The 20,723-nt window shown below is 37.5% G+C and overlaps 2 protein-coding genes across 5 annotated transcripts in view; one reads left to right on the forward strand and one right to left on the reverse strand.

Annotated features, from left to right (window-relative positions):
- Positions 1-12,430, reverse strand: part of ATR (ATR serine/threonine kinase) — a 43,502-nt gene extending 31,072 nt beyond the window's left edge. The window contains exons 1-13 of the mRNA XM_026087009.1: positions 12,290-12,430; positions 10,570-10,661; positions 9,015-9,158; positions 7,549-8,438; positions 6,572-6,762; positions 4,135-4,326; positions 3,723-3,949; positions 2,736-2,888; positions 2,311-2,509; positions 1,428-1,687; positions 916-1,106; positions 708-808; positions 217-388 (exon numbers count right to left, since the gene is read on the reverse strand). Of these exons, the coding sequence (XP_025942794.1) occupies positions 217-388; positions 708-808; positions 916-1,106; positions 1,428-1,687; positions 2,311-2,509; positions 2,736-2,888; positions 3,723-3,949; positions 4,135-4,326; positions 6,572-6,762; positions 7,549-8,438; positions 9,015-9,158; positions 10,570-10,661; positions 12,290-12,348 (2,871 nt within the window). The 5' untranslated portion in view covers positions 12,349-12,430. The remainder of the gene's footprint in view (positions 1-216; positions 389-707; positions 809-915; positions 1,107-1,427; positions 1,688-2,310; positions 2,510-2,735; positions 2,889-3,722; positions 3,950-4,134; positions 4,327-6,571; positions 6,763-7,548; positions 8,439-9,014; positions 9,159-10,569; positions 10,662-12,289) is intronic.
- A 32-nt stretch (positions 12,431-12,462) lies between these two features.
- Positions 12,463-20,723, forward strand: part of PLS1 (plastin 1) — a 50,027-nt gene continuing 41,766 nt past the window's right edge. For 2 of the 4 annotated variants that reach the window (XM_026087010.1, XM_026087013.1), the window contains exon 1: positions 12,948-13,014. The gene's annotated coding sequence lies outside the window, so the exon portion shown is untranslated. Of the gene's footprint in view, positions 12,528-12,947; positions 13,015-20,723 lie in introns of those variants that run through there. The other 2 variants (XM_026087011.1, XM_026087012.1) reach the window with 2 other exon arrangements.

Consider the following 20,723-nt stretch of genomic DNA (forward strand, 5'->3'; position numbering starts at 1 on the left):
ATTATTCTTGTAACAAGGGGCAAATTCAATTCCAATTTTAAGCCTTAGCCTCTTGTAACCATGGTGCCATACAACGCAAAAAATTACATAGTTCCTCTGTTTTAGCATTTCAGTTTGTGCAATACTTTTTTGAAAATTATAAAGATAAAAGTTAAATACACAAAAAAAGGAATCCAAATATATGTCTATGCAAATCAGCAACTCTCTCCCTTTTACCTGACAGATAGGCTTCTTGTACTGACTGAAAAAAGCTTGAAGTTTTATAGATTTAGCTGCTGCCAGGGACCGAATTTCTGTATATGCTGCTCCAGCCACAGAGGCTGACTTGGACAACAAACAGTGCAACAAATGCAAGAGGGCAAACGGTACCAAATCTCCTTTTGATGCCCTTACAAAGTGAAAAGGAGAGAAAGAAGAAAAACATCACATTAATAAAACAACTTAAGAATATACAGTTACCATAATACAAAACAACTCATCACTATATTTTAAATAGCTTACCTGTACTTGCTATTAAAGGACAGAAAAAATAATTAATATGAGGGATACTCCATATGAAACAAAGGCTTAGTACAGTTCCAAAGGACTCTGGATGAAGACTGAGCTTGAAATAAGTAATTTAAACTTACATTTACGTTTGGACAAAAAGTTACTCTGCATTCCARACTGACAATACTTTCCAATTTTCAAGACACCATCAGAAATACCTTCCAATGTCTCCGGTTGTGAGAATCAAGGTATCCTTCAGCTCATTATTTCTTGATATTTTGGCTTTTGTATAGGCTTCTTTCATTCTTGAAACAAAGAGCTGGAACACAGAAGAAAAAAAAATCATTTTAAAGTATCTAATATTAGTGAAACAAAATCATATTAAGTTAGCAAAAACATCAACAAAAATAAAGAGCATGAATTCACCTCTTTTATGAATTCTTCTTCAGAGTCCAAGGATTCTAATATGTTCTTTATGCAGTCACTAAAAGCCACTCTTACATCTTTGTCTGGATCTTCCATTAGATTTAATAAAGACCCAACAAGAATCTTTACACTAGATTTGTCACTGTTTAAGTCCAGATGTTTGCAAAGATGAGGTATATTTTCTATAAATGCTGGGAGGAATTGGTTGGAGAAAGGAAGGAAAAGACACTTAGTACTTTAGTACACTGACACCTAAAAAGTTATTTAAAATTCAGATTTTAAAAGTATTAGACTTCCAGACATACCCACAGACCAAAGTTAAGCCACCTTAGTTTGACAGGAATATCAATAAGAACAAACATTAGCACGGATATCAACTGAAATACAAGATGTCAAGCATCATTACAGCTATAAAAAAGCAATACAGGAAAAAAGTAATCAACAGATACAAAAGTAGTGGCTTAGTACTTTGTACAGAAGTGCAAACTGTTAATAAAAGTAAAGTCACATACCTAGCTTTACTGAACTGGATTCTTTGTTCTCAAGAAGGCTAAGAAATGGCTTGAAAACACAGGCTTGCACAGAGCAAGTTTTTTCATGAGCTGAAGTCACAGTAAGGCTGCTACATAAGATATCATAATTAACATGCTTAATATCAGAGTCCAATAAGGAAGGTCTTACACTGAATGTACCAGAAAGACAGCAAGCTAATTGCCCAACTATAGCAGCACAAGCCTCCTTGACTAGCTCAGACTCATCTTYGATTTGATTTCTGAAATGGAAATAAAAATGAAACCATTTTAATAAACTGTTTACCTAGTAATTTGCATTTCTACATTGTCTGAATTCTCTAATTATACTGAGAATATTATTAGGACGATTTAAAGGATCTGTCTCGCTAAAATGTCTTTTTGCTTTTCAGACCACTTTGAGGCTTTAAGTGTATGAAATAGCACTGTGCAGGGTGGGTCTTGCATATTACAAAGAAATTTAAGACTAGAAACAGTAGCATAGAAGAGAGCAAGACATGTATACAAAAAGCAGAAAAACCTGAAACATTTCAAAACATGAAGAGACACATGGACGAACATCACGTATGTTTTGCTGACAAAAAGATCCCATTCCCTCTGGTTAGTTTAAATTTATTATTTAGGATTGGGGTCTTCAACTATTGAGGTAGATTGCATATTGACGTGGTAAGTGAACACTATTCTATCAGACAAACATCTTCACTTATACCTACCCGTTGATACCTTTTACGACCTCTCAAATTGAGACCCAGTAAATTTTGAATGAAATATAAATAAGTATCTATTTTGGTGCTTATAATACATGTTTTGTATACACAGTTTTCTTTTTCTCACATGAAGAAAGAAAAGCAAAATTAATACATACAAAAGAGATTTTGGAATCATACTGTAGGACTGCACATTTGATGGATGAAGCAGGACAGAGAATCCTTTAACACAGGTAGCCCGAATTACTTCACTGGGGCTTTGTAGTGCCCAAAGATAAACGGATTTTCTCCAGTCCAGACGTATGTTTCTTGGGAAGAGAGACAGAAGGAACACACAGTGTGACCGAGTTTGAGGTGCTGAAGGGAAAAACAAAATAAAGTAGTAACTTTATATAATCATTATTCACAATATTCATATATTCATTAATAAATTTATATAATCATTCACAATATTCAAAAATTGAATATTGTTAATTATCAAAAAGGACACAGAAGATAAGATTAAACTTTTTAAAAGTAAAATTGGGGCATAAAAGAATTTCTCCAAGGAGATATTAGGTTTTATTTACTTTAACATACTTACAGAAACTACGTGCAGTTTGTTGACTCAAAAGTAGAGGATCATACCCAAAAGCAGATGGTTTAAAACAAGAATCATCAGAGTGGTTATAAATCCAGGGCAGAGACAGCATTCCACATAAGTTATCAAGAATCTGGTCACTCAGTGGAATTTTTACTAGGAAAGGAAGAAAACAAAACAAAAACAAAACACATGCTTATGGCTCCATATAGCTTACAAAACAGATACACATTTTATATACTTAATTTGCTACAGAACGTTATTTTTTCTATCAACAAACGTCAGTATCAATACTCACTCCCACATGTTTATGTTCTACATTTTAGGAGGTATAATAATAAATAATGTAGTGTTAGAGCAAATAAAAATTGCATGAAACCACTGGCAGCATTGTACTTCCATGAGCAGCAGAACAAATACAACTTTGGTATTTCAGGATTTGTACAAGGAATGTCAGGTGGACTCTGTGATGTCTAGTAAGCTGAACTCACAGTGTCACTTTGGTCTTAGTAGTTTCTGTCCTTCATCCAACTAGCTACTTTTAGAAAATATGTATGCACTTCATATTTTCAGTATGCTATCTGCACACCAAATTCTGCTGAAACTGGCCAGAAGATTTGAAAGCCTTGGGTGAAACAAATACATATCCAAAAGCAGCATGCCTTACTTTTAAAAAGAAAAGTAGCTAAAAATCATTGCCTACAAAGTTAATTTCTTATGCATATTCACTATTGCCATGTAGGTTTTATGTGAACAAGAACAACAGAAGTACAGAAAAATGAAGACTTACAAATTGTGTTCAAAAAAAAAAGGAAGTTCTCTATACAGAGAAAAACATTCTTTTTTTAATGTAACCATTTTTGTACAGGAATCGAGTTCTAACATAAGATCTATAATTTCAACTCATCCACCACAACAAACCAATTCAGTTTTACCTGCATTTCTAGTTTACAGATCCAGTAAAAGACGTGTTAGTTTAGAATTTCTCACCTTGTGCATACAGCAAAGCATCAAAGATCTTCACTATTCTGTCAATCACTTGTTCCAGGTTAATAATTTGAGCAGCAGCCTCTAATAGGTTCCTGCAGACTTTCACTACTCTTGTGATAAAATCAGAGGAAATCCACGTGAGTTGTACATTCACCCCAGAATCTGAGGAGCTGGGTGTATTTTTAGAAGTGTCAGTGTTACATGGATGAGTTACTTTACAATCTACACTGTTAAAAAAATAGAAGTTATGATTAATGCAATTGAGTACAAGCATTTAACACTACAAGCAAAGTTACAATGAAAATGTAACTCTTATACAGGACTTACGAAACTTTTACAAGTAATCTACATAAATCACAACTAACAGTTACAAGAAACTTTTAGCTTCTTGGTTTCACCTTGGTACCTTTACCTGGTAGAATTCGGGGGAGAACAGTGAACTATGCACAAAGCAGCTAGTCGCAGCATTACAGCAATCCCTTCTACAGCCTGAAGAATATCCGCTGTCGGAATTTCTTGCTCGAGAAGAAATATTAAGGATGCAGCTTTCTTTGTGACTGCATTCCATAGTGTGCTCTTCAATTTCATGTTCACAGGACTAAGTCTGTAATTTGACAATACTAATTATTTTTCAAAYACATACTTTTTTTCAGAAATGAGAAGTCAACATAAGAAAAATAGAGCCAATCAATTTTGGATACAAGACTACAGCATTAGGAAAATATCAGCTGGAGCTTTAGCTTACTTGTGCTCTTTGGGAGAGCAAAATATTAATTCTGAAAACAAATATGAGGGCAAGCCAAAACTCACCTGCAAGACTATAAGGTGCAACTCCATACTAAAAGTGTTATTACAGATACAAGGCGTAACCAAAAAGGATAAAACAATTTTTAATAGTTTGTTTAGATGTCAAGTCAAGTAACAAACAAAAGAGAATGATCTGGATTATGATCTTTCAAATACATAAGAAGAGCATAAAGAGCGTATGAACACCTTATTTTTTATATCAACATCTATTTCCATGCAAATATTTTATGCACATGAATATATGGATTAAGTATTAGGACTGTGTGAGTTTAAACAGAGTATAAATTGCTCATACAACTGTAAACCTAGAGGAAGTTTTACAATTCGTACAAACACAAAGACATACACACACACACACACATTCATATACATATTTTACACTGGCAGCAAAAAGCTAAGGAAGGCTCAGGAAAACGTGTGCTCACTGCGGCAGAGGATGCAGTGATAAAGGACATGGCAAAGAGTGAGGTACTCGATGCATTCTTTGCCTCAACTTTCACTGGCAGTATCTGCCATATGGCCTCCCAGTTCCCTGAAACTACTAGCAGAGTCTGTCTGGGGGAATACAGCATTACCAACTGTAAAGACGGGTGCAGTCAGGGAGCACTTAAGTCAGCTGGACATACACGAGTTCATGGTACCAGACGGAATGCATCCAAGGGTCCGAGGGAATTGACTCATGTGATTACAAGGCTGGTCTCTATAACCCTTGGAAGGTCATGGTGACCAGGGTGGTTCCTGATGACTATAAAAAGCCAAATATCACACTCATCTTCAAAAAGGGCAAGAAGAAAGATCCAAGGAACTATAATGCTGGCCAGCATAACCTCAGTCCCTGGGAAAGTTATGGAGCAAGTCCTTGAACTCATTTCCAGCCACATAAGGAACAAGAAGGTGACTGGGAACAGCCAGCATGAATTTACCAAAAGCAAATCATGCCTGACTAACCTGATTCCTTTCTATGATGAGGTGGTTGGCTCTGTGGATAAAGGGAGAGCTGCTTATTCACAAGGACCTCAATTGGCTGGAAAAAAAAGGCTGACAGGAACCTCATGAAGTTCATTCAATAAAGACAAATGAAAAGTCTTGCATCTGGCACAGAATAAACCCATGCAACAGAACAGGCTGAGGGCTGACTTGGCTAAGAAGCAGCTTTGTAGAAAATGAGCTGGTGGATTTGTGGAAAAGTTGAACATAAGAGAGCAGTGCGCCCTTGCTGCAAAGAAGTTCAACTGCATATTGGGCAGGATTCTGCATTAGCAGGAGTGAAGGCTGATCGATGATGCTCTGCACTTGGGAGGTTGTATCTGAAGTACTGTGTCCAGTTTTGGGCTCCCCAGTACAAGAAAGATAACGACATGCTGAAGCAAGTTCAAGATGGTCAGGGAGTTGAAGCACATGACATAAGAGGAGAGGCTGAGAGAATTAGCTTTGTTCATCCTTAAGAAAACAAGGCTAAGGGGAGATCTTATTGCTGCATACCTACTGGGAGGTTGTACACAAGGCAGAGCCAGACTCTTTTCAGAGGTGCACAGTGGAAGGACAGGAAGCAATGGACACAAGGTAATATGCAGAAAACTCCAACTGATATTTAAGAAAAAAAGAAAAAAAAGAAACAACTGGAACAGAGACCCGGAGAGACTGTGAAATTGCCATCCCTGGATATTCAAAACTTGACTGGACAAGGCCTTGAGCAATCTAACTAGACATGCTTTGAGCAGGTCCAGTGCAACTGTACACGATTCTATCATATCATATATACGTATTCTCCTGGCTTTTCTGTTTTGAAAGAACAGAAATGAAAGTAAAATAATTTGTACTGAATACATTAAGAATTAAAAAAACAACCTCTAAAGTTTGGCTTAATCAAAAATGATCTATAGACTCCGATCCTTCAAAATATCAAAAAGTTCTTTTCCCAGAGAGAAGACCATTCAATGTAGTTGCTATGAAGAAACTGCTTAAAAAAAAAAAGTTAGGACATTTGGTTATTATTTACTAGCCAAATTACTATAAAAGTGGTTACTGAATAAATGTCATACATTACTGGTATAGGTGATTTCTTTGGATGCTTTGTTTGTAGGCTTAGTCTTTGTCTTTTCTCTGGAACTTCATCACTGCTGCTGCTCCACCCATCAGTATCAGAAGTGTCTAGCTGGTTTTGATGGTGAAGTTCTTGAATAATTTCTTCTGCTTGTGTTTTTAATGCTGTATAAAGAGGACTCACCAGATACTAGGATGGACAAATAGCAGAAATACCATGATGTATGCTATGCCTTACTTTCCAAAGACATGATAACATTGTTTCCGACTTAAAATACAAGACTTAAAATATCAAAAAGTCACAAAATTCTTAAAAAACAAACAAAACCCCCTTCAGTTTAAGAGTCTTAGTTAAATGATGAAAGCTTTTATAAGYAATGAAACTTCCTGAGTTTCTATCAGAGAGAATTGCTAATGCTAGTTCCTTCATTCATCTTGCTCAGCTGTCTGTTGGGATTATTGAATTAGTTTCTCCATTATTGCTACTGTGCCTGGCTACTGAAGCCATCAAGGTAGACACAAGAGACAATAGGTACAGATGTGGGTGTATGGGGTAGAAGACTTGGCATACCAACACCTCGTTGTTTTATCTTAAACCTTTCTGTCTCCCTGCCCCCAACAAATATGACTAAAAGCACATGRTTAGAAACTAAGAGCAAGTCAGATAAAGTGAAATTATTTGTTAAGCTCCCCTTGCTTGAGCCAGTTTTACTGTGACATCCTTAATTTATACTATGATTACAGACAGACCCTTGTGCCTGCATAGCCTCTCACTACTTTACTGCATCTGAAAAGTAGGGTTCAGATATATCCAAGTTATCAAAGAGCTGTAACCTGTAAAATCATGTGAACCAGCTGAGAATATCAATCCAATTATCTAACTAAAACAATAATTCTTAGATTTTTCTTTGCACAGACGTAGGTTTTTGTACATTACTCATTCCTATGATAAAAACAGTTTTAAAAATTAACCTACCTCTTGTTCTTCCTGAGTACCAAGTACATTCACAAAAATTTTGCATATGGTACTGATATGGACTTTTCTTACTTGTAAGGCAGACTCATAGCCAGCTGGAACAAACTCCAGAAAATATTGCAGTATATGGCAAAAAGCAGCTTTCAGCTTTGCAGACTGAAGACACCTGAACACATCACCTTCAAACAATGCACAAAGCTTCTCAAGTAGCATATTCAAGTAGACAGGTTCAATATTTCTGTAAGAATCTGCTTCAAATGGCAACAATGTCCTCACTAAGAGTAAGAGTGGTTCTTCAAAAAGTCCTGATTCTTCAGCATCCATTTCAAGTACTGACTGTAAAATTCCAAAAAAGACTGTGAAGAAAACACTGGCCAGCTGTTCTGGAGGTCCTCCCAAATGAATTAATTTTATTAAAAATTTAATTGCCAAAGCTTTAACTTTTGGACCACCATACTCCAACAGGGAGCAACCTATCCCCCACAGAATAATATCTTGTCTTACAAAAAACACATCTGCAACAATGTCTGTCAGAATAGACACTAATATAACTTCCAAACTTTCTACATTGGGCATGCCCATCAGCTGTAATGGTGCCAATCTTAAATATCCAACATTGTCATTTGTATTGCTTGAAAATCTCTTTACAGTCACTGGCCAGACCAGCACATCTCCCCAGAGATGCTTTTGTGCGTCTCTTTCATGCAGGAAGATTAAGTCTTGGAAAAGCTGTAGCAAGTCTTTTGTTAGTACTTCAAAAATGGAGCAACTCTTCATTTTAAAAAGAAGTAGTAAAGAGCAGATGACATCACAGATGTTCTTGTGCAAAGTAGAGCAGTTTGGAGTTGCAGCAATTCGGAGAAGCCTTGTTATGATCCAGTTACTAAATTCTAGGAAAATAAAATAGAAACAGCACACAGAAAACATTTTTTAAGATAAAAACAAAAGCTCATATTAAGATCAACTTCTTGAGAAAAAAACAGGCCTCTCATCACTAAAACCATAAATCTCCTTGAGATAAATGCATCTGGGCTTGGTAAACAGAATGCCGTCATGGAGGCAAGAGACCTTATTGAAAAAGAGGAAAAGTGGAAAAAAAAAAAAAAAGGCTTAACAACAACAACAAAAAAGATTTTAGGCTAGGTACCATTTCATCTACATTTTCTGCATATCTAAAAAAGACTTAGGAAATGACTATGGGTTCAGGATATCTCCTGAACAGGAACAGGGCAATATTTTACTGACTAAACAGTAATGAATAAGGTCAGACTCTGTCCTGGTATATCTTGATAAATTTCCATTATCATAAGTGCAAATCAATTTACAATTATAAAAGGGTATTGTAAGATTAACTTATAAACATGCAATGCTGAACTTGCAAGAGAATAAAAATGGRGAAAAGGGAGATTTATATGATCCCATGGCTAGAAAATTTAAATCAATATGAAATTTTTCAACAAACTCACCAATGCAACTGCATTCAGTTTCCTCCGGATTTCCATCCACATTTACAAACATAAGGGGGGAAGATTTCATGATATGTTGAATAAAATCAAGCAGCATTACAGAACTTGGCTGTGAATCAGATTTCTTAATAAGCTCCAAAGCAACTGGAAAAAAAAAAAAAAAGATAGATTTCTGAATTAGTACCATGATAAAGCAACTTCACAGATTTTGTTCATACTTAACAGGGAAAGAAGAAAATGACCRTATAAAATATTATGATGTGATATTAAACCTGTATAGTTATCACTTAGGAGTGCTTTATAAATTCACAAAACAAAGATTTTGTGCAGTAGTGAAGATCCTGTATGTGATGATGGCAAGCTGTATGAAGAAAAATATTAATTACTCAGCTGAAGTATTATTCATTAACACTACATCTATTAACATTCAATTAGTACTATAGCCAACTGTTCAATTAGTGAAAAAYAGCAAAAAGTTAACATTTTAATTTTTAGCGCATAATTTTCTCTAGGTTTATGATTCTGGCAGGAAAAAAAAACCCTGAAAATTGTTCTAAAGTTGCAAGAAATGGAAGTTTTCAGATATCAAGTTCAGGTTATTGAATTAGAGGAATTTAACAAAATATTAAAGACATCTAGTGCTGCTGTAGACCTCTCTTGAAACAGATATCTGAATCACCTCAGATTTATCCAAAATCCACATGGTTAAAGAGCACAAGAAAGAAGTTACCTTGGATTTAGATAGCAATTAACCAGAAAAGTTACATGATGATCATATACAACACATATATTCAAAACCAGTATCTAAAGCAGGATGACTTGTCTTTTTTTATTTTTATAGCCTTATCTCTCAGGAATATAAGAGGAGTAACAAATGCATTGTCTGATGAGTAGTGTGGATATGGTACTTAAAATAATCCATTTCCTGGACCAAATACCAGTCTCATTGAGACTGCTGCATGAAATTATACCTCAGAAACAGGTTACCATTACTGTGATTCTCCCTGATACAAATGTACAAGTAACCAGAAATGCTACTTTGTATATTTCATAATTATCTGGGCATTTTTGAAGTACTGCAATAATTGGAAACGTAACATGATTTAAGGAGTATTAAAATAAGGGCTAATTAKTATTCTAAAACTTAAAATAAAGCTGTTTGCATCAAAGTATTTCAATCCTGAAAGACCTTACAAGTATTAAGATTTGCAAGCTATATTACTCAATAAACAATCACACTACATGATACAATACTCTTGATTTTTAATGTGAGCATATATATTCATACACCTCTGCACTTCATATACTTACTTTTTCTAAGTTACACATTTAACTTGTGTTACTTCATATCATAACAGCAAAGATTTCATCACGTAGATTATTTAAAAATAAGTCATAAATGGTATTGCATTCAGCTATTAAATTTTTGTTGAAGCTGTAACTCATATATAACTATAACTTATTTTTGGCAGGAAYTACATAAAGCAGAAAGAAAGAAACAAACAAACAGAACAAAACAGATCATAATTTTAAAAGCAAGGGATGTAATACTTACCAACGTCTACATCTGTAAGAATTCTGTCAATGAACTGGCAGAGTATTTGTCTTGGTTTCTGCACAACTGAATTGTATTCTTCTGGATTAGCACTAAAATTAAAAATATATTATTTTACCAATATCCACTTAAAAAGAAAATAATTATTTAAAGTGTATCTCAGCAACACAATGTTAAACACTGAAATTAGTACTTTTTGCTTCTAGAAGTTTTCAAAAAGAAATACAAATTGATTTCACATTTTTGTGACCAGTATATTGTCTGTTCCTCTTTTTCCTCATTTTTCAAAAGAATAAAGATTTATGAAGTGCTAAAGATCTTTTTTTTTTTTGATATGCAATTATGTTTGATATATATATTAAATCTATCTCTGACCCATTAAGGGACTTACAAAAGCAACTGAACAGTTTTGGTGCAGAAAAATAAAATTAAGAACCTATTTTAATCTTGGAATTACAAAATTACCCAACTGACTAGCTGCCAGTACACAAGGTAAGAGGTGTCAACAGCAACAGTTCTGATGACTAAACCATCAGCTGATGCCGTGAAGTCAAATATTCAGTATACACTTGTATCTCCACACCCATTAGTGGTCTACCACAACACAAAGCTATGCTCTTTAGCTTCAGAGATTGCTGCCACTACAACTTTAGAGCCAAACTTTTATCTCTGTAAGATGTCCCTGAAATAGGCCCCAGCTGTGAAAAGCTTTCATACCAGTTTAGTATTTGCAGCTTTAGTAAACTGAGCTGGACAACAGCAATTTTTGATTTGTGAGGGCATATGTAGCAAATGACTGTAGTAACTTCAAGTCTCAAGCATAAGTAGGTTCATTTCACCTGATACAATGCAGACTGGAGCTAGGGCTGGGACTAACAAGTACAATTTGGATTGCTTCAGTGAAGGCTACAAACTGGATCACAGCATGCTTGCAGAAAACTCGGATATCTRTCTATTTAAGCAGACTATCTTTCCCACAACCTGAGCAACAGCAAATAAAAATGTTTCTCTGCATATGTGTTTTACCAATCAACCACAAAAGATCAAGAACACCTTTGATTAGGGCATTACCTCAGGAAGCAAGGAACCCAAGTGCCAACTCTGTCACAATTTCCCTCCCTCCCTGACATAAAGATGAGGTCCATTTTGGCATCTGCACAATGGTGCTCGTGCTACTTTTTATGCTTAACGTGGCTGTTATGAAGCACTCAAACTACAGCGCTAAAGGGAATGTAAGATATTCAGGAAAGAAAAAAGGCAGAAAAGAGCTTTCCATAGCTAGCTTAAAAATAAAGAAGGAACAAATGGAACAAAGAAGGCTGCTTCAGCCACGCCATCATCCCGAGGGATCTTCTGGAGTGTGTGCTTCAAACAGGGTGTTTAACATCTTATTTTTAACTCCTTTAACTGAAYAGCAGTAAATGACAATTAAACTCCTGGATGCAATCCTGACTAGGGGAGCTTTAAACCAGCAAGGCATCTAATCCAGCAGCGTAAGGCATGCTGCAGAGAACTAACAGCTATTTTAAGGTCTTTCACTTCTGAAGGAAGCCACGTCAGAAGCACAACACAGCAGCAGTCCCCAGGACGCCGGGTGCGACGCCCTAGCAGGGCAAGGGGGCCCACCCGCTCGGCCACACCAGCACTTCCCCACAGCCACACGCTCCCCCGGGCCCTCCCGCCTGCGGGGGCCGGCGGCCGCGGGCCGGGCGCGCCCTACCTGGCCAGCTCCCGCAGGGCCGGGATCATGGAGGCCATCTCCAGGCCCTGCTCGGCCATGGCTCCCGCTTTGAAACGCGCCGCGCGCCGCGCGTGGGCGGCGCTTGCAGGACGGCGGCCGGTAGGACCCAAAACAGCGCCGAAGCCGTGCGGGCCTGTTCCCTTCCCGCTGCCCCGCCCTGCCCCGCGCCGCTGAGGTTTAACCGCTTCGTCACCAGCGGGAGTCACGCTGGGTCAAGGTCAGGTTTTTAATGGCCTCCACGGGAATTCCGCTGYCGTCGCGGCGCGCGCAGCGGTGAAAACAGAACGGGGCAGGCGTGCAGCGAGGGGGAAGCGCCGCAAGGCTTGGGGGCGGGCGGCCCCGCTCCGAGGGGCGCTGAGGAGGGACCCTGGCGCCCCGCCGCCCCTCGCGCGCGCGGGGAGCCAACGGCCGCCGCGCGCCGCCTGCCCCCACACGCCGGCCGGCCCGCCCGCGCTGTGGTGGCGGCCCGCACCCCGCGGCTGCTAATTCCGTCCGCGGCGAGACCATTTTATCGGGGCACGGCCCCACAACGCCGCCCCAGCCCGGCCCGGCCGCGGCCCGCCCTGGCATTGGCTCCGGGCGCTGCCGCTCCGCCCGCCCCGCCCTGGCGGCGGCAGGTGGCGGCGGGCCCGGCCCAGCCGCGGCACTGCGGGAGGCAGCGGCCGGAGCAGGAGCAGCCGCAGCAGCAGCAGCAGCAGCAGCAGGTAGGGAGCGGCTGCCGGCGCCCGCGACGGGGCGAGGTGGGGGGCGCAGCTCACGGGAGGGCGCAGCCTGGCGCTGCGGGGTCTCGGCGCCCGCCGGCTCTGCGCTCCTCTGTGTAGCTAGCAGCGGGAAGGGTATTTAAAGTATTGTGGTTATTTTTTTAATTTTCAGTGTACGTTACTTTCCGTTCATGTTTTTTCGAAGGAATAAGTGTATTTGATTGCATAAATGCTTTAAAGAAAAATCCTAAAGGCTACTTAAGCGCCGTGCAATGTACTTAAAGCAACCTGCTTTCTTACACTAGAGTGAAAATTAAATACGTATTTTAGTAGTGGTCCTGGGATGTAATGGTGAATGCAACCTTATGACCCATACATAGGAGCCCTGCCCGCATAGCAAGTCATGAGACTTCAGGATATGAGAGGATACAAAAGGTTTTCTTCTGTATAGATACTAATAGCAGGAAGAGTACTTAAGGGCAAACTGAAGTCTGAACTTTGCTTTTCTAATTCGGAACCATAATACTTTCTGCATTTGGTTATTAACTTCTTAGCATTGTTTCTGGGCTGAAATAAAATCCTCTCAGAGGCTTCTAATTCTGTTGCCTGTTTCCACTGTGCTGTGGCTATGTCTTTTGCATGTAAAACAGTCCAGGRAACAAAGTGGATGCACCTGTGTATTTCCATTACTGATTCATTTCACATGTGTGCTTTTAGGGTACCTCTTGCTAATTAACTTTTTCAGTCATACCTGGTTATTTTTATCCTGCAGAATAAATGTATATGGTTTCAAACAAAACTCTGCTGACCTTTCAAAGATCAAATAGCACCCTGGTTGCTAACATGGGAAGGAACTGGGATATTTCAAGAAATATTACAAAATATAATTGGGTTTCATCTTAAATTACTTTTCAACACTTCTTGCAATGTTCTCTACCAACTGACTGTGTAAAATATTAGCCTTCTGAGACTTGTTCCTAGAGTGAAAGCAGTTTACATGTTTTGTTAAATAAAACCTCAATGGTACAGGAAGACAAGGTATGTCTGGGTTTTGTTATCAATTTTATTTTGAGCGCAGAAGTTTCTACACCATTTAAATAAAAATATATACTTATTGTTAGAACAACATTCTGAATGTAAACTGCCAATTCTGAGACAGCAGTCACCCTGCGGAAGGGGTGAATTGCACTAGTTGCTAATTTGAAGTAGAGTGAAAGTCTCAGTTTCATCCCTGATAAACTTGGGATCCCAACAGATATTTAGCTATCTTTCCTAAGAAGATTTTGAGCAGGATACATTATTCCTTTTAATCCTAAGAAACACAATAAATTTATTGAAGCATGACAACCATATCATCATGCTCTTTCTGTTACCTGGGCCTTAACAAGACTCTCCAGTGCCCATATTGACAACTGCATTGTCCAGGGTTCGCAACCTTTGTGCTGTGAAGATAAATGATGTCTTCTGGGAGCTCGCCTTAAAATATTTTTATGGGCACTCACAAAACCCAAAATACCTAGCTTTGCTCCTTGCTTTCTCTTGAACGCACAATAAGAAGCTCAATAAAATTTCAGTTTACCTCCTCCTCCTTGTTTCTGCCTTATCTTGTTATTTTATACTTTAATGTCTCTGTGCCCTCAGTAGGAATGGGAGGTGTATTATCGGAGCGCCTTATGACTAAAGAAATAAGTAGTGTGCCTTGAGACTGTTTTGTAATTTCTTTTCCAGTGCAGAATTCATATTGGTGAAATAGGTGTGCAGAACTCCCAGCTTGCAGAACTCGGGAAAATTCAGGCAGGGAGGTAGAGCTAGGTATCAAATGCAGTATATACAGTACTGTCAAGATTTTTGCTAAAGCTTTTTTTTGGKTTTTTTTTGTTTTTTTTTTTCCTYCCTGCCTCCCCACTTGAACAGTCCTCTCATATCTTGCATGATTCTCCCACACCCAGGCCTGCATCATCTTTGGCTTTCGTTGCTTCTTTTCCATCACAGGGCACTTATTTAAATTTGATACTGACACTGAGTAACACAGAGTGACTTTGCCTTGGACCAGCAGGTCCCACAACACAAAGGCATGTTGATTCTGCTTTTATTCGTTCTGTTGCAATCTAATTTGAAGGTAGAGAGGAACATACTGTTCCTCTTGGGGCTCATCCACTGTGTGGATGTATGTGAGATGTTGTCTGTTAATATGACTGCAGTTAAATCTCAGCTGTCCCTTGTAGGTAGACACAAGTGATTATACTAAGGTCTAAACACACCTGCGTATTCCTTGATGCCTTCATGAACTGTGAAATACGAACGTTGTACAGGCTGATATGGTGGTCAGAGGAAGTACAGCCAAGATGGTGCGCTGAACTCCTCTGGACTGTACTAAGTGATTTTATGTAATATCAAGGTGTGCTTATGGTTTATCACTTGCATAGTTGCCATAATAACACCCAATAGTCCGTATGATTGCTTGAAGACTCATTTCCATATATAGTCATGAAAATGGTTGTCAGAGTAGTTGACTGATCTTTGAACCTGTTGCACTGTTCCGGTACACCATAAAAACGCATATTCCGGAAAGCTATGTTTTTATCTACACCTGTGTGGCCTAGCCAACTTGGCTAGAGAGAAGAGGCACAGGTTAAAATAAAATAATATTTGGTCCTGAATATTGGTTTGATGATTTAAAAAAAAAAAAAATGAAAAATTGAGTAGTAAATGTTGGTAAGGACCACTGRCCAGCTGGCAACCTGAAAGCAGGCATATGTAAATTCAACCACTAGGCAAAAACTAACAGGTAAAAGAGGGGACAAAAGTGAGGAAAGAAAATATAAAATATCTAAAAACTGTTTTCTCACATCTCCTTTCACTCTCTGTAATCTAAATAGGTCCTAGTCCTGCAAACATTTATATGCATGTTTTTTATATGAATAATCCTGCTTACGTACTTAAGGCTATTCATGTAGTAAAATTAAACATTTGAGTAATTTGGAGAGATAAGTGTGTTAGATTATACATTCTTTGGGAACCTGGCATTATTATTTGTACAGTAGCAAGCACTATTTCTTGCTTATCCACAAACACTAAAAAAAAAAAGAGAGTTGCCTGAATAACAAATTTATTTGTTATTTATGTTTCTTGCATTCTAGTAGAAAAATATTACCCTTAAGGCTAGCAGCTTTGGAGTAAACATAGAAATGTATTTATTACCAGGACCAGTGTTACAACATCAACACATTTTGAGTCGATAATTTTTGAATAAAAGTAAGATGCCTGGAATCTACTTCCTTAAGGCAAAACTTTCAAAATCTTAAATGCTGATTAAAGAAATATTCCATAACTAGAGAATGTGACTGACAATAATGACTCCTTGGAAAAATGTTTGCATGGTTTCATAGGCTCATGGAAGACTCTGTGCTAGTCATGGTAGGAGAAAATTTTGGAGTGTTTTAATTTAAAATGTCATTTAAACTAAATTTGTTTGAAAGTTCTAGCTGTTTTAATTACAAAGGTTCTTTTTATTAAGAAAAAACTGTGTAAAGAAAATCTGAATAACTCTGCTAGCTACAATTTTTATCATGAAATTTGTTGTTTTCCTAGAAAGCTTTCATGTGAGGAGAAAAAATTTTCTATCTGTTCTGTTTTACACCGCTCAAGACTAGACTAGAGTTTAGGCGTGGTAACATTGATAAAAGTTGTCCAGAGTATTGCTAAGTATGAGAGTTCCCTAATTATCTTTCCAAGGCTCACTATAGAAACCAATGAAATGGAGGGAGAAAGGGTAGTCACGGTTTTTATCCTTCTGTTGTCTTTGTTAGAAGCCAAATAAATTAAACTTATGTGTGTGTGTTGTAACACTATTCATTACCTTTTGGAGGAGGTCTTTTTCCCGATAGGGTATGTTTTCTGATGTATATTTTCCCAGTACTTAGGACTTCCACTACTCCGAGATGTGTGTCAATGGAATGGATATCACCTTTGCAGCACATGATATGAAAATATCTAAACTTAAAAGGTTGTACCCATATCCTTAAATTTAACACTCATATAAAGTCTGTCTGTGATATGAGTCTAAGTCTGGCCTCCCTTCTTATATTTAAGAATAATAATTATAAGAATTATTATATAATTATAATTGTATTATAATGAGAATAATTAAAGAAAATATTTTCATAGCATTCACCAGGACATGTGAAAAACTTCACACCCTTGATAATAATTGTTGCTATTAAAAATCCAAAAGTCACTAGGTTTAAATAAATGGATTAAATAAATGTAGAACAGGAATACCAATGAGTAAAAGGATCTGATCCAAGCAAACAGGATTATTGCTGTAGCAGGCTTTGTACTGTGCCTGATGATAAGGAAGCAATAAATTGCAAATTCAGTGCTGGGAAAAGATAATCTAGTTAAGCAAGTGCCACGACTTTTGAATCTAAAAATCAGTTTTGAAGATTTCCCGTGTCATATCACTGTATCACTATTTCATTTCAACCTTGATATTCACTGAGCAAACAGTTGACCAATGATCATGTTACGGGATGCAAAGGGATATTAACAATAAAAACAACAACTAGCATTAGCCAGATCAAGTTAAATATGAATCAGGAGTTCTGGGTTACTGTTATAAACAGCTCTGCAGTGCAGTCATGTCATGCCACTGTATTAAGGGATTTCTAAGCATCACTGTTGCTACACATGTTTAAACAAGGACCACAAAATGAAGCGGTAAGGGTTGCTTCTCTATTCTCCAGTGTATTATGTTTGTGGTAAAATTACATGATTTCAGCTTTGATTCCACTGGTCCCATTCAGTAAATACTAGATGCCAGTCATGACCTTATTATTTGCCTTACTATTTGTTTTGTTACTTCTAAACATAAATTCCTTGATGAATTTCTGGAGGGGAGGCTTAGTTACTGCTGTCACGTACACATTTCTGGAGAGAATAAAGGTGGTATGTCACAATAGCTTGTCAGTGAGACTGGTATTGCTGAGCCTCAGCAATAAATTATGTATAAAGCAGATTGTGTGCTTCTGTGTGCATGCCTTTGGTGCAAAAGAGATTATCAACCCACAGTCAGGGTTTTCTTGCAGATGTTTCCTTATTAATAATAGGCACTAGCAAAAAATAATAATAATAATAATGCTGGATCCAGTATCACCCTGTTTAATTCACTTAGTGCAGTAACCTTTCCATCTTGGTGGTAATCATTGGTAGATTTCAGTCTGGACTGACTAAAAACATTGACATATAGTAAAGCTGAATTATTAAATCAGATGTTATCAGCATGATTATATTTACTTAAATGCCAATTTAAAGGATTTGTCTCAGTCCGAGCTTCAGGATCTAGCTATTACTTATAAGTAGATTTCAAACAGTTAGAAGGAACTCTGGTCTGTGCTGTGTCTTGTGTTCGCTTTGGTCGCTAATAATAATATAGGATTTTTTTTTCCAGAAGTGATGGATTTCTAGTAGCTGTTCATAGAAGTGAAGGGACTTAAACGTCTCTTTCAGGTCAACCAGAAGTATAGTAATGAGTTTTATTTCTTCTTAAATATACCTAATAAAAAAACAGTTATGCTTACCTTAGAGGAATCATGTTTTGGACGCAGTGATTATATGTTTGTTCTTCTGCTGTTAGCATAGCTGTTTTCTGAAGCAATAGATATATAAAATGTATTTGGTATCATGCTTTATCACCCAGTTCTATCCCTGGTGCTGTCTTTAAAATCTAGATCTGACCCTGTGTAGTTAATTTACCATTTAAAATTACACTCACAAAGAATAGTAAGGCATTTTGAGGAAGAACCTCTTCTGGGCAGTAATTCTTTCTCTGTAATTATCATTTGATTGACTGATGGCTTTTTTCCCCTGACATACAGGCTAGTGAAAGCCTCATTGTTCTGCTAATTTCTTCATTCCTTCCTGTTCATTGTAGGGTGGTGGTGTTTTTTCCAAAATTTTTATATTTTAGAATGTTTTTGTCTTTCTGATTCATCAAGCTCCTGTTTTAGCTCCACATCTCTCTCTCTCTCATTTTGTTTCTACATGTCCTAACATTTCTTTCTGCACTAGTTTACCCCCTAATGACAAAGGGGAACTTAAGTCCGTGCTTTCATAGCCTGAAAATAGGTCAAGAGAAAGTAATCTAAGTTGGTTTTTTTTTTCCATTGGGCTGAGTATTTTGGTTCTGCAATGTTTCTAGTGCTTCCTACCTGATGTATAGAGCTAAAATGTATTTAATTTAAACTACTGTCAATTTTGCCAGCATAGCTGCCATCAGGACTTGGCTCTGATGTTAGATCCCTTTTTCCCTTAGGTAGCATGATGTATTTGGTTAGAAAACAATTCATAACTGAATATAAAAATGTATTTTGCTTTACTTATCATCTATATCAGCCATTTAATTGTATGGGCCAAAATGTTTTTCACATCCCAAACTAGTATATCCCAAAATGTTATAGTACATGAATAAACTTAAGCCTTATGAGTAATTCCGTTGATATAAAAGAGACTTATTTGCTTATAATTTTATCCACTGAAAACTACTTCATTGATTCAAGGCTTATTGGACAAATTCTTCTAAAAACTGATACATTGTTCCTCTCCTTTGTTAATCAATGATACTTGTATCTCTTCAATCTTTCAAATGGGTTTCATTGTTCTGCTGTTGCTGTATGTCTGTGGATATGTATCATTGCACATTCATGGGAAGTACCTGCCCTCTATAAGCTACGGTGTTGGGAGCTCTGTAATGTTGTGGATAAAGTAAAATATGGCTTCATCTGCATTAACTGAAGTACCATGTATGTGTGGGTATGCCATTGCAAAATAGAGATTTCCTTTTGTGTAGATGGGAATTACCCAGACTTTTGGGGGTGGGAGGGGATGCAGGACACGATTCTAATAAGATTAAGCCTGGCAAATATTTCAATTACCTCTTACAGTTTGGTAATATTATGCATATTTTACTCTTAAATTTGTTCTTAAATTTCAGGCTGGATGATTATCATAGTTACTGTAAAACAAGACCAAGTGTTAGCATTAAAATTAGAATGTATTATTATGCTGCATTAAAGTCCAGGCTGTTTTACACTTTTACAATGCCACCTAGGTGAAAGAACAGGGGTCTGCTGTTTCCTGCAAGTGTCATATTATAGTAATTATATTATGAACTATTAGTAGGGAAGTACTTCTGGTGGATCCTTTATTATCTGATGTAAAGCTTACTGAAACATGTTGGTCATATAGCTAAAAAGGATGCCCAGATATTAAGAGTCTTAAAACTAATCTGGAGTGTAGTGTGTCTGATATGAGTTGAGGATAGACTCCTTTGCAGGAGCATTTCTTCCAACCCCGGAAGATGCTTTTCACTCTTCTTCCTGATAATACTGGTCCCTTGGTTTGCTTCCTAAAATACTGTTCCTTGACTACAACCTACAGTTGAAGAGACTCAGGAGCAAACACAAAATAATTGTAAAAAATCATGGATTTTGAGACCACAGGGAATCATTTTCAAGGCTTAGTTTGGTCTCCTGCCTAACTTGATTACAGGACTTCACTAGTGGATGCAGCAGTAAGTACAGAATGCCTGGTTAAGCCATAAGGTATCTTTAGAAAGTTAGCTAGCCTTGAAGTCAAGACCTGAAATGATAGCAAATCCACCAAAAATTAAACAAACTATTGAAATCATGAGTTACTGATAATAAGCTTAAAAA

Source organism: Apteryx rowi, unplaced genomic scaffold (assembly GCF_003343035.1).
Source record: "Apteryx rowi isolate R43461 unplaced genomic scaffold, aptRow1 scaffold_70, whole genome shotgun sequence".
Lineage (NCBI taxonomy): Eukaryota > Metazoa > Chordata > Aves > Apterygiformes > Apterygidae > Apteryx > Apteryx rowi.